The sequence below is a fragment of the Gasterosteus aculeatus genome, chromosome 2 (assembly GCF_964276395.1).
Source record: "Gasterosteus aculeatus chromosome 2, fGasAcu3.hap1.1, whole genome shotgun sequence".
Lineage (NCBI taxonomy): Eukaryota > Metazoa > Chordata > Actinopteri > Perciformes > Gasterosteidae > Gasterosteus > Gasterosteus aculeatus.
The window spans coordinates 17,949,221-17,961,984 of NC_135689.1; the positions used below are offsets into that span (position 1 = coordinate 17,949,221).

The window sequence follows — 12,764 nt, forward strand, 5'->3', positions numbered from 1 at the left end:
GAGCAGCAATCACATCATTCCCCCAGAGGCCAAACACTTTGGGAGGATTGTTTTTTTATTTGACTGGCTCCTCGGACCTCGCTAACGAAGACCCGTATTAAACGGAAGCGGCAGTTGTCGCGTTCTCCGCTGGTTCTGGGAGGGAGCCGATTGTGCTAATTAAACCTCCCATATGGCAACTCGCACCACGTCCACAGCGGAGGAGTCACTCGCCTGGGAGCGCGCTCGCTGGCACAGAGGACGTGCGAGGGCAGGAAACCGAAGGCTCTGGAGCCCTTCGCTGTTGACGGGGGACAGCGATTCGCTCCCTTCTACCAAATGTGCCACACAGATGTGCCACACAGATGTGCCCATCGACGGGGAGGACGGAGGGAAGGAGCAACAAAGGGAGCCTTTCAGTCCAGGTCTCGCTCCGCGACACGGCCGTTCTCACCCTGGGTTGTGTTGGCTGTCTTCATTGTTCCGTCACAAAGCACGCAGGTTTGTTTGAAGGGGGGGGGGGGGGGGCGGGGACGACGTGAGCGTTCTCGGTCCACCAGCATGCACGGAGACACTGTCTCCACGTAGAGCAAAACCTCGCACAGTCTGGACCGTCACATTTGGCGAAGGGGAAAGTGCCCTGACACAATGCATTGTGGGAATAACGGGAAGGATGTTGGCGTCTGACGGACGGCATTTTGTTGTGCTTGAGAAGCGAAGCAGCACAATTGGGCCATCTGCAGTCTGGACTCGTGTCCATCTGCTTCTTGATTGCTGACCGGTAACGACCAGCGGTAAGAGAACCGACAAGTCGGTTTCTGCCAAAGATGACAGGTTACTAATGTGTGCTCGCCCCCCAGACCACCCTGAGCCATTGGCATGGAGAGGACGATACACACGGACAGGAGATGAATATTGAGAGGAGAAGATCTTTTCCACAGAGGGCAGCTAAGCCTGTTGTTATTGGAAAAGGAAGAAGATAAAATCAATCAGGAAAAAACAAGTGATGAGCGTAGCTGCTGGCACGCACTCCTTAGCCTCATTGCTTCTTAATGAACACGCGGAGGCGGCCGGCGGGCCTTGTTTACTTTCTAATCTCCGGTCTCAGGTGACCCGTCGGCTCCTCTGACACCGCTGAGACATTAAAGAACCACGCGCAGGATGGACGACATGGACATCTCGGGTCTTTTGTGTCACGGAGATGGGACCACGGCAAAGGTCACCTCTGGACCGGCACTCGGCTCGTTTCATCGGGCGCACGAGTCGCCTCTCCCCACTCACTAAAAATAGCGGCGACGTCAATACGATGCGTTAATAATAGCCGGCCAGTTGGAACGCCGAAATTCTGTAATAAATAAAGAAAGCCGGCGTGGCTGCTCAGCTTCAGCGGTCTCCTGCCGGGGGGGCGATGGGCTGTTAGGGGGGAAAACGGCTCGTCATGTAATCAGACATGAGGCGAGCAACGCAACCGTGGTGGAGCGTCTTCAGAGACCACGACGGGGCTGCAAGTCACGACGCGGAGGCTGAATTACACCACTAATGTGTCCGTGTGGTCGAGAGCCCAGAGTCCAGCAAAAAGGGAAGTATAAAAAAAAACTAAAACATCCCGTTGCTTTTCATCAAACATCAAAGTTATGCAATAACATTTCCACTGATAATTGGCTGCAGTTTCATTCTGACCCTCCCCTAATAATAATAACAACAATCAGTTTTTATTTCTCCTGTTTTAACTGTTGCAAAAGATCCAATAACATTTTTTATATTCAGTACTTTCCTCATTGAAGAATTTGTCAATATTAGTTGTGGAAGCATTGCACCACTGATGTTGCCAGGAAAGTTCTCTCTATTGCTCAATTGTTCTACATTATTTCCAGCTCAATAACTTGAGTCTTTACAAGCACACATTAACTCCTGACACCAGAATATCACCCGTTCTTTAAACATATGTCCGGAACCCGGTCCTTCAGTATGCAGTTGGACATATTTATCCCAGGGGGGAAAAAGAAACCGGTGTACTTAGCATATTAGCTTCTTGTTAGCATTTTCACAAGGCCACGCCCCTTCCTCTGCCCTCATTTACAGACGATTGCACACTTGTGACCTTTCTGAACTTGATGCCGTTTGGCGATTTAAGTGAAAGCGTCAGTCCCAGTCGGGGGCCCTTGTCTGGTCAAAGTAGGCATCGACTTTCTAGTCTTCTGACAAACAAAAGGAGAAGCTGGGAAAATCGATCTTCCGATGAGTGGACGACCTCCTCTGCCCCGTAAGCCGCTATGACCCCGCTAACGCAAGGCCCTCGTCTCATTTTGAAGATGTGGCTCGGTGCACATTTCATTGCAGCAACTTGTCGGTGTAAAAATTGCAACAGAGGAAGCGCCCATGCACGCTTTGTTTGGCTGTGTGTGTGTAAACAAACAGGAAGTGAAAACAGAGCAATCACACAGAACAAAAGCAGACACTTATTTCTTAAGGCAGCCGAATCATCGACAAGTTTGTTTTTCCTGTTCAGGCAGCTAGACGCAATTGGACCCAGCAGGGAGGGAGGGGGCAGCACACAAAAGCGTTAGATGTCGCCCTAAAAAAGAAAACAAAAAAGGAAGTGGGCCTTTGTACAAAGGAAGTATGTGACACGTTTGACTGACTGCCAACTCAACCGTTCCAAATTAAAGTCTCTTACATTTGCAACAACATGTAAACATGTAAAAATATAAATGAATCATTCAGCTCCTTGCGGTTGAAAAGGGATTTAAATAAAGGACTTTAATAAGAACGCTGTCGATGTGTTTGAGGCCCCAACAAAGATCACATCACCGTTTTAATTATTTACACATGATGTCGCCCATCGCAGCGCTCGACAGGAAGAAAAAGAAAAAAAACATCCAGCGTTGATCACTTTTCAGCACGGATAACCGGTTGTGTCATATGACACACGGCCAAAGGGTGAGCATGGTGTTGAGGGGGGGGGACAAAGAGGGGCCAGACAGGAAGGTGTGAGGATACAGATGGACCATATGCTGGTGTGGGTTCAGCGTTCGCTCCACTGGACAGCGAGGCAGGAGGCCTGCTGCCTCCACGTCTGCCTCCGAGCAGAGCTCCAGACCGCCACCCGAGCAGACTGCGCAACACGCTTCCCATCTTTGGGACCATCGACTCGCTGTGCAAACGTTATCCAGGTCAACGCTACGAGCCTAACAAGCGTCAGGTCTCAGCGATCAAAAAGCGAAGGGAAGTGACCCGAGAAAAGTAATCGTCAAACTAGTTGCAACATGAGAATAACTCATAAGTTTTGTTCAGCGAAGGTCATCCACATGACATGGGGAGAAACGAGAGGATGAGCGCTGTCAGCTCCTCCATCGCGGGACTAAAGACGGCGCTAATGGGGCCGTTTCCCGATCGCCCGTAGTTACATCAGCATTCGGCAACAATGCTCGGCCACGGCACTCAATTCAGACATCCCGCTAGATCCCCGTTTATCAAGCACAAGCTGGGGTGTTTTGTTTTTTTTTGTTTCCCCCAGAGGACCCTGAGAACCCCTTTTCAATGCTGCGCGGTTCCCACACCTACTGAAACAACCCATAGAAACAATCCCAGATCCACAGATCCAGGACTTTTCCTGGGAGAGTTCTCAGGTCACCGGCCCCCCAAAGACTCTCGACACCCTCCTCACCCGAGAGAAAACGACAACAAGCCCACAAACAACGTGTCTATTAAGGGTTTGAGTGTGTGCGGGAGGGGGGCGATTGGACTGGCCGGGCCACAACGGGGGGACAGGGGAGATTCGAGGATGGGACGGGGGGCGTTTAGGGGTCGACGTGGCATGAAATTGAACAAATAAATGAAGAAATCCCCTCTTTGTGGCCCGCGAGCAGCGGAGCCAGAGAACGGGCAAAACCTACTTTCTCCCTCCAAAAAGACCCCGGCTCCCCTCCGCCCACCCCACCGGTCGCTCGCTGTCCTCCAAGAGAAACCCTCTTTGGCAGAGCCAATCACCAGCACAACAAAGTCTTCTTTGAGTCGGGTCCAGTTTTTGGGGCTTTTCTTCCGTCTCCCACTCTCACTCACTTCCGCTTTGAAGGACTTCAAACTTCAAGGGTCTTTGAGTTGCTCACGTGGGCGGAAAGCAAACACTGCAGGGGGACGAGACCGTGTCTCCACCACGGAGGACGGGCTGTCAGCGCTGGACCACAGACTTCCTGTGTAAGACGGCCTTCTCATCAACGCCCCCGTCAGCTCTTTCGCGTTAATGGGTGTGTGATGCACATGATGAGTAGACAGACTTTCAATTACACTCGCGATGCAAAAAACATTATAAATCACTTGGACATTTAAATCTTCTGAGCCAGTGCCTCGTTTTCATTAGACAACTTGGCACGGAGCACGTAAGTACTGACGGGGCGGGTGAGGGGATGAGGTGGGGGGGGTCCCTCGTCTCATTTAGAGGGACGCTCCTGCTTTCACAGTGGCTGCCTGTAATTAATGCCTTTTAAATATCCTCTATATCTAGCAGACTCGATCTCATCACACATCCATAAGAACAAAAGACCAGGTAGCCCACCAGACAGCTTGTGATGGATTAGTGTACTAATGACACAACGGAAGGGTAAAATACAGATGTTCAAACATCCGCTTCAACCTGTCCATGTTTATTACATGCGGCCACTCGTGAAGCTCTCTTCAGAGCTTCCATCGGGGCCGATTAACAGGCTAAATGTCATCTCAACCGGTGCGGCACACAGGTTTGTCGATGCGTCTTTTCAGTTGAGGGGTGACATGTGGTGATCGGCAGATAACACAGTGGACCAGATTGCAGAGGCCATCTGGACGGGAGTTTTGTGGTGCCGAAAGACTGGATCAGAGCGACTGCGACGTGGAGAGAGCCATCGGGGACGACGGGAGGCTTCTGACGCACCGTACGCGGCATTAATACTACCTGCTCAATACTACCCGTCTTCTTTCATACTTAACTTGCAAAACCCAAACTGAGAACGCCACATCTGCCGAGTTCGGCCGGCTAGACACAAACAGTGCGATGGTGACAGACGGAGAGAAGCAGTTGGTTGAGAAGAGCACAATAATGGTCATTGGGGAAAGCAGGGTGGATGATGATAGAGCGCGCCCACTGGATCCCAGCAGACGGCAGCGAGTTTAAAGCCCTCTCCGTCTGGAGAAAGGCTCTTTCTACCTCTACCTGTAACACTGACGCAACTGACCTACATCAGGTCACGACGTCTCCTTTTGGCAGCCACTTCAAAAGCGGATGCCTTTGGGTTCGTATCGATTCACAGCGTTCCGTCTCGGTGCATGAAATAGTAGTGTGAGACTGCAGTCTCAATAAACAAGGGCCATTCACCCCCAAGATGATGTCACGCATCGATCCTGTAACTAACGCGTAAAGCTGGCGATAGAAAATACATTTGAATTAGAAAAATTTGGAAAATGTCATCGTGTCATCGTGTGAGAAGCGTAGTGGCATTTCCTAAAAGGTTTCCTGCCAGCACGTGAGAACAATGTCCTCACAGCTCCGGCATGTATGACTCAGGCCTTTAATCGCGCAACGTTTAGGTGGCATGAAACATGTCATCACATCCAACAAATGCCAAAATACAAGCCCTGCAGCCGACCAGGCCCCAGGAATTAGTCAGCAGCTGTCACGAACAGTTAAGCAACGTCAAAAGACAAGAGCCGCCGCTAATGGGAGGAGTGGAATGGTTTTATCTTCAAAGTAAAGAAGGAGATCGTAGTGGGAGGGAGCTGGAAGAGGGGGACTCCAGCAGCGTCCGGCCTTCCACTCATCTTCACACCGCCTTCCCGTCGTTCCACCGCGCGCTGCAGGCTCTGCTGGCTGCACAAGGCGTGATTGGACACACGTTTCATTCACATTTTGGGTCACGACAGGCACACCGGCAGTGTGTGAAGAGGAGGTGAGAAAGAGTACGGTAGATCGTACGGTAGATCGTAAGTAACGGCCAAGAGAGACCAGAATAAACCGGGAAAAAAAACCTTGAGTGATAAGAGACGCAAAAGTCCCTTAAGTTCTTTGAATGGCAACTTACTCAAAAACATAAAACTGCAGATAAGCAGTTCGACATTTGATCCAGTACCATCTTGGTCATGTAGAAATATATGTTTTGCAATATATTAATAAATGACCAAGCCAAGTACAGCTAACTTTCAAAACCCACTCTGAAAAAGTAAATAGTTCTAAGCAAGAAATGAAAAACAACTCTCAGAGCTGACATCGCCCTGGTGGAGTCAATCGCAAGGTAGCCCCGCCTTCAAGAATTCCCTGCTTCATAGTCTATTTTATTATCAGTGGACCATCATTTGCTTCATGCTGTATTGTAGAAGACTTAAAAGGCTGAGACCATAAAGCCGGGTTTACAATGTGTATTAAGGGACAAAAAAGTGAAGTAAAGTCAACTTGTTTGTGCAATTAGAGAGAAGTTGAAGCCACTTAAAACATGTTTGCAGCCTGGAATCTATGGCTGTAATTCCTGCTGAATGTACGGGTGGCATTTCTTTATGTGACACACCAAATTTCAATGATATCAAAGCTTAGTTGGGCATGATTGAGGGTGTGGCCACTTTGAGAGATCACGTCACTGGTTGCCAACTGCTTGCTCTGCTCCGTCACCACCCACCAGCTACCGCTTTGCCCATTTCTACAGATGTCCTGTCTCGTCACTGCCGAGACGGGGATCGACAATCGATGGGTGAAGTCAGAGAGACTATTTGTATTTCGTACAGCCTGGGATCTCATTCGGGATGAAAACCCTTTGAATGAGAACGTGTCCATTGGTGAAACTGCTTCTGTACCATGTGATGAGACAAAAGAAGGCCCACTTTTGTTGTGTAGCTTGTGAAGTCTGTAATGCGTGTGTGATACTTTGGGTCTTTGTCCCATTGTGCCGTGTGAGCAGCTTCCGGGCCGGACAGCATACAGGCCTTTACCCCGCCCTGATCGAGCAACCCTCCAACGGTCCTGTGATCCGACGCAGGCTTTATCAAAAACGTCTGAGGCGCGACATTTAAGAAGCTCCCCGTCTCGTCGTTCTGTGGCTTTTTTGTTGTTCGCCATTCGACCTCTAACCCTGAACAAAGCCACGCATCTGGTTGCATTTGAGAAAGCAAACAAACATAGTACGCCTGCTGCCATGGCTCCTAAACCAAATAGGAAGCTCCAGGGGGGTGTGGGGTGGGGGGGGCGGGGGGGGGGATTCCAAGTCATCCTGCAGGTATCCGTTCATCCTGTTCATTCTCCTTAGTGTTCCACAACAAACGCGCTGCGGTCGCTGGACAGAGTCTCCGCCCTGAGAAAGCACGCGTTCCAAACCTCCCACGGGTCACGATCTCCGAGGGGACATTAGAGAGCTCACGTTGCCGGGCTTTCACAAGTCAGGCCGGGTCACTCGCCGTATCGCGTATCGCAGAGCCGCTGGCCAACGCGGTGCTGGCCGCTCTCATTGGCCGTTTGCCCGAGCAATATAAGAAACGCAATGAAACCGCTGAACGTTTCATTGCACGGAAAGGATGGCAACATGCAAAATGACTTTTCTCTTGTGCCAATTTGTCGACTCCGAAAACTCCTCGGGGTGTTACAGTGGTTTAGACTTGCTAACTTGAATTCTTAAAATTCCGGCTGCGGTCTTATGCTTCAAAGAAATGGCTTATCAGCACACATGACTGAAAAATAAAAGGCATAGATTAAGTTGAGGATTGGCATTTACCCCCCCCGTTTACGTAACGCGGTGCATTGTAACGAGCTGCACTGCACGGTACTGATTACGCCCAGTGAGACGGAGGGATGAACGTGGTGTGTGCACGGACCCCAGCTTAAGTTAGTGCTTGTGTGCAAACGCGAAACAGAGCGAGTGCGCTGTTTTGAACTTTACCCGACAAAAGAAATCCAAAGCAAGCTGGGTAACATCTAACATGATTAATCCAAAGGGAGGGCACCAATTGTGGCAATGAGAGTTCTTTGAATCTGAAGCTATTTATACGCCTGCGGCATCCCCCCCCCTCCCCCTCGGCACCCACAGAGGATTCAGGCTGGTCTTTCCCACCAAGAAATTTGGAAGGATTGAAGCGATGGAGAGGAGAGAAAAAAGAAAAAAAAGGAGGTAGACACAGGCTGCAGTTTGGAAAGGAAGCTGACGGCCGACTTCCTGCACGTCTGTTTCTTTGGGCACCGGCAGGACAATGCGTCCTGTTCGTCAGCGGACGAGGAGGACGAGGCGTGCAGCTTGGACGTGCTGCCACACACCAGAAGCATTGACGAGCGTCGGCATCGGACGACGCGCGATCTCGCTTGTGTGTGGCCCTGACGCAGGGGTCAAGGGGGCAGGGTTTCCAGATGTTTCCTATTCCCGCAGCACTGACGAGACCTTTCCTGGTCAACTCTCAGTCTCACACTTCTCAGAATCCAGAGGGAAGGTCGAGCGCTGACTGACCTATTGGCTGCGAGATACCAGCGTTTAGAGGGATAAGAATCCCGCTTGTCTGCGCGGGTTGATGCCGCTGACCGTTGTCTTGACGTTGGTATACCCTACATTTGGGTGGACAATGAACGTGTAAAAAAACCGAGTTGCTTGGATTAAAAAGCCCTGAAGAAAATCCCCACTAATCTAGGGCCCTAAGAGAGGATCGGTTCAGACACAAACGTGGGAAATCAGCTGAAACAAAAACAGGAAAGGAGCCTGGAATTGAAGAGGAATTGGCCCACTGTCTCAAGGAGGCGATCGATTCATGATGAAAGTGCAGAGCAAAACAAATCCAGACTAATCCCTCTTCATACGCACCCCTAACCCCCCGCCCAGACATCGTTGCCTCCCAGCACGTTGCATTAGCTCGTTGCCGTTGATAACTGCCAGCGGATGAGTGACACGCAGAAACAGATAGCCATCTCCTTTGCGTGTCTCCTTCAATCAATGCGATTGGGAAGTGATACAAACAAATACAAAAAAAGAGAGTTATGTGGGTGTTCTACAGCGAGCTGCCACTCAGTTGGCCACCAATTCATTTCGGTCATCTGTCACGGATATGTGGGGGGGGGACCCCAGAGGCACCGAGGGGGACACAACTGTCAGGTGGAAACAGATAAGAGAAGAAGAAGTCCTCTAGGGTCGTCGCGGCTCAGGGGTTAGAGAAGGTGCGCTGGGAAGCACAAGGTTGGTGGTTCAAGTCCAGGCTGCCCCCATGTTGTCCCCATGTCGAAGTGTCCCTGAGCAAGACATCTAACCCCTAATTGCTCCCCGGACAAAAATGTGAAAAAGCCTTGGGTTTAAAGTGTAATGTAAGTCGCTTTGGATAAAAGCGTCTGATAAATCACCTGTAATGTAAAAGTCACACGTCATGTGACAACATGAAGATGTTTGAACCCTCATTGGTGCGGTTCTACGGATCCCCGTGCACACGCAGAGCGCACACACTACATGCCGATCGCTCTCTGTGGGGAGCGATCTAATCGCCTAAGAGGCAAGGAAACAAAGAGCGCTCTCACTTTTCATTCTCCCATCTGTAGGTGTCTTCACACTGAGGGACTATATGCAGCCCCTACCAGCCCCCGAACCACTCACGTATCTTTATTGAAGCCATATGTTCTTAGCTCCCGCAGACAGACTCCCCTTATCAACACCAACAGTGAGCTGCATGGTGACAAAGCCCGGCCTCCTGCGGGGGGACGGGGGAGCAGGCTCAGCTGTACCCTGGACGGGGAGAGCAGGGGAGGGGTTTGCAGTGGGGGGTTTGTGTCTTAAGCTGAGCCCCGGTGGAAAGTGCTCCGCATGGCGAGACAATGCACGAGATACACCGTCACATGAGGGGTACATTGATAGAGAGCAGCGGGCTTTTGGCATCCAGGCTCAGCTGCACAATTTGCATCCACATGCGACAATGAATGGTAACGAGGAGGAGTAATCGGAGGCAGCCAACGGAGACACTTGTTAACAAGAAGATTTTTTTTTTTAATGAAATCTCCAATTATTTCAGGCAAATTTAAATGATTTATTGTATTTAGTTACAGAAAGGGATTATTATCAATGTTCACATTAAACTGTGAACGGCCATAAAAAAATATTGCCATTAAATTAAAAAGACTCAATTTTGACACTAACGTGTGACTGCCGTGTTGTTGTGTGTAATAGAGCATCCTATTCAAACGACACAGATACCAGAATGTCTCTCCAGCCCGACTCCCCGCTGGCTTCACACCGTATGGCTTAAATCAAGACATGCCAATAGTTGTGACAGGGGGGTGGGGGGGGCGCTGTGCATGGCACTGACAGCTTTCAGATGCTCAGAAGAAGAAGGGGGTGTGGGGGGGGGGGGGGGGGGGTTCCTAGACTTCTCTGATAAATCATTGTCTGCTTTGTCTTTATCATTATGTCCCTACTGGATTCGGGGGGGGGGGGGGGGTCAAAGCATGTCTTGCAACAGGAGATAAGCCTCGGCTGCTTTCCAGCGGAACTGAGAAAGGAAGGAAGTGTGGCTGAGATTGGACGGCGAAATGTCGGAGAAACCAGAGTCCATCGGCGTGCCGTGGCCACAAGGTGTGAAGGAAAGCAGTGCGTCTCGGACTGGAGCTCCAACATCTCCGCAGAGCCTGGCTACTGCCACCCGCCTGTGCAGACATACTTTACGTACTATTTCAAGAGCTTTGAGGAAGTTCCTTAATGCGTGACAGCACAAGACAAAAAAGGGAACCACGGCTATTTCGGACAAATGCTTGCCAGATGCTGAAATTGGAGAATGAACAGAATTGGTGGCACGATCATGAAGAAACGTTCAGTAAAAAATGGCTACAATCCTTTGAGTCAATAAGAGGACCCTGAATCCAGACGAGCTGCAGGTTTGTGTTTTGGAGCGGACCCTGACCTTTGACACCCTTGCACACAAAATAGGGGATTTCCTTACAGGCAGCAATGAAGCTTTATAATAAAGTCGGCGAAGCCACACTGACTTTGCACCGGCTGGACGCAGAAGCCACCTGCACTGCACAACAAGCACCGCTGATGACGAGAGATCATCGATACCACGACAACAAGATCATTCAACAAAAGGCAGCCGATGAGCGAAGTGGCTGGTTTCTCATGCGTGTCAGGAAGCGGGGAGGCGTGTTGGTGCTGAACGCTCATGAATATCTATTTATTTGCAAAGTCAGCGTGGATTAAGCTCTTCTGTGATTCTCTTTCACCTGGGGCTTAAACACAAGGGAATGACCCCCCAACCACACACACACACACACACACACACACCTAATCGAATCTTCCCAAGGAATGTACTACTCAGGTAACCTTATTTCCATTAAAAGCGTGAGCTAAGATTACAGAAAATTAAGACACAGCAGCGATTACTGCGCGTGTCCAGCAGCCTGCGAATAAAGCTGACAATAAAAAGCACAATGAAACGATGCAATGAGGAGGGTCAAGCTCTCTCTATATGCACACAAATAACAATGAGGTGGGATTTAAAAGCCTGAATACAAAACAGGAGCGACGCGTGTGCGCAAAACATCACACCGAACTCCCGACGAATTGCTGCTGGCTGAAGGTGAAACTCAGCCTGTAAACTGCAGCCAGGTGGAATATTACAATTCACATTTATCACGCGGCGCGAGCCGCTCCACGCGAGCGCGCACACGGGAGCAACGTGAAGCGGCGATTCGTGTCAAAAACGTACCGACTGGAGGAAGAGCAGCGTGCGCACGTAATCCCGCTCGGTGTTGAGTATTTCGTTTAAAACGCAGAGCCGGAGCCGCTGCTGGCGGTCCGAGTCCTTGGTGGCGTGGACGCCGTTCTCCTGGCGCGCGTCGTCCTCGTCCATGGTGCCCGGTTAAAGCCCCTCCGCCGGGCGCCTCTCTGCACAGATTGACGTTACTCTCCCGGTTCCAAGTATCCACACTTTGCAGAGTTTGACGCTTCAGTCCATCGCGAGTGCGGCAAGTTCCTCCTAAAAGCAGAAGAAAAGAAGAAGAAAAAAAACCTCGCGAGCTGCGGCAGACACGCGCGTGCACTCAAACACGGGAGATGAAGTTCCACACTGAAAAGTGCCAAACGGACAGAAGAGAGGCTCCGCGTGTGCGTGCGTGTGTGTGTGTGGCCGCAGCACCAGCTGGGAGGGAGCCGCGCGACAGTGGAGGGGTTCAGATGGGAGGAGGGGGGAGGACCCGGCGCGCGCGCACACACACACACACATACACGCGCGCGCGCAGGGGGCCGCAACTCACTGCTCTATTGAGCGCACAAAAACAAATAAGACGTTGAGGGAAACATCTGTGACGGTGGTCATTGAGGCTTAACGCTACATGAATTAAGCTACTGTGGCAAAGGGACATTAAAAAGCACAATAAATAATTAAGTGAACCCGCTGACCAACTAAAAACACGGCAGCTGCACTGAATCGAGCTAATTCAGCGTGTTTACTGGAGAATGTCTAACGTGCCCGAGTAGGTCATAAATATTTGAGGACGTGATGTAAAAATATTAATACCGTATTTCAACATGATAAAAACATGGTCCCAGAGTTACTAACGAGTGACTTGAAATACCCGACGTGGGACGGCCTGTTAGGAGGCTAATGGAAGCATCTATTTAAGTTACTGCTTCGTGGCCGAATGCACATATATCCCAGCAGAAACTAAGACTTTAAGTAAAAGCTTTACTGAGTTGTTATAGCTGTTGCTTTAAAGCCTGTATTTTAAATAAGGGGACAAACCTTTAACTCTATTAAACGTTTCAAAAGTTTGAGTGAGTTAGCTTACATGGTGGCTGGTGTTTGGGAGGAAGGCG

General features: G+C 50.2%; 1 protein-coding gene across 2 annotated transcripts in view; it reads right to left on the bottom strand.

The window, feature by feature from the left end:
* prex1 (phosphatidylinositol-3,4,5-trisphosphate-dependent Rac exchange factor 1) overlaps positions 1 to 12,110 on the bottom strand; it is a 69,093-nt gene extending 56,983 nt beyond the window's left edge. For both annotated transcript variants that reach the window (XM_040194210.2, XM_040194209.2), the window contains exon 1: positions 11,656 to 12,110. In XM_040194210.2, coding sequence (XP_040050144.2) covers positions 11,656 to 11,799 — 144 coding nt within the window. In that variant the 5' untranslated portion in view covers positions 11,800 to 12,110. The remainder of the gene's footprint in view (positions 1 to 11,655) is intronic.
* Between the last annotated feature and the right edge of the window lie 654 nt (positions 12,111 to 12,764).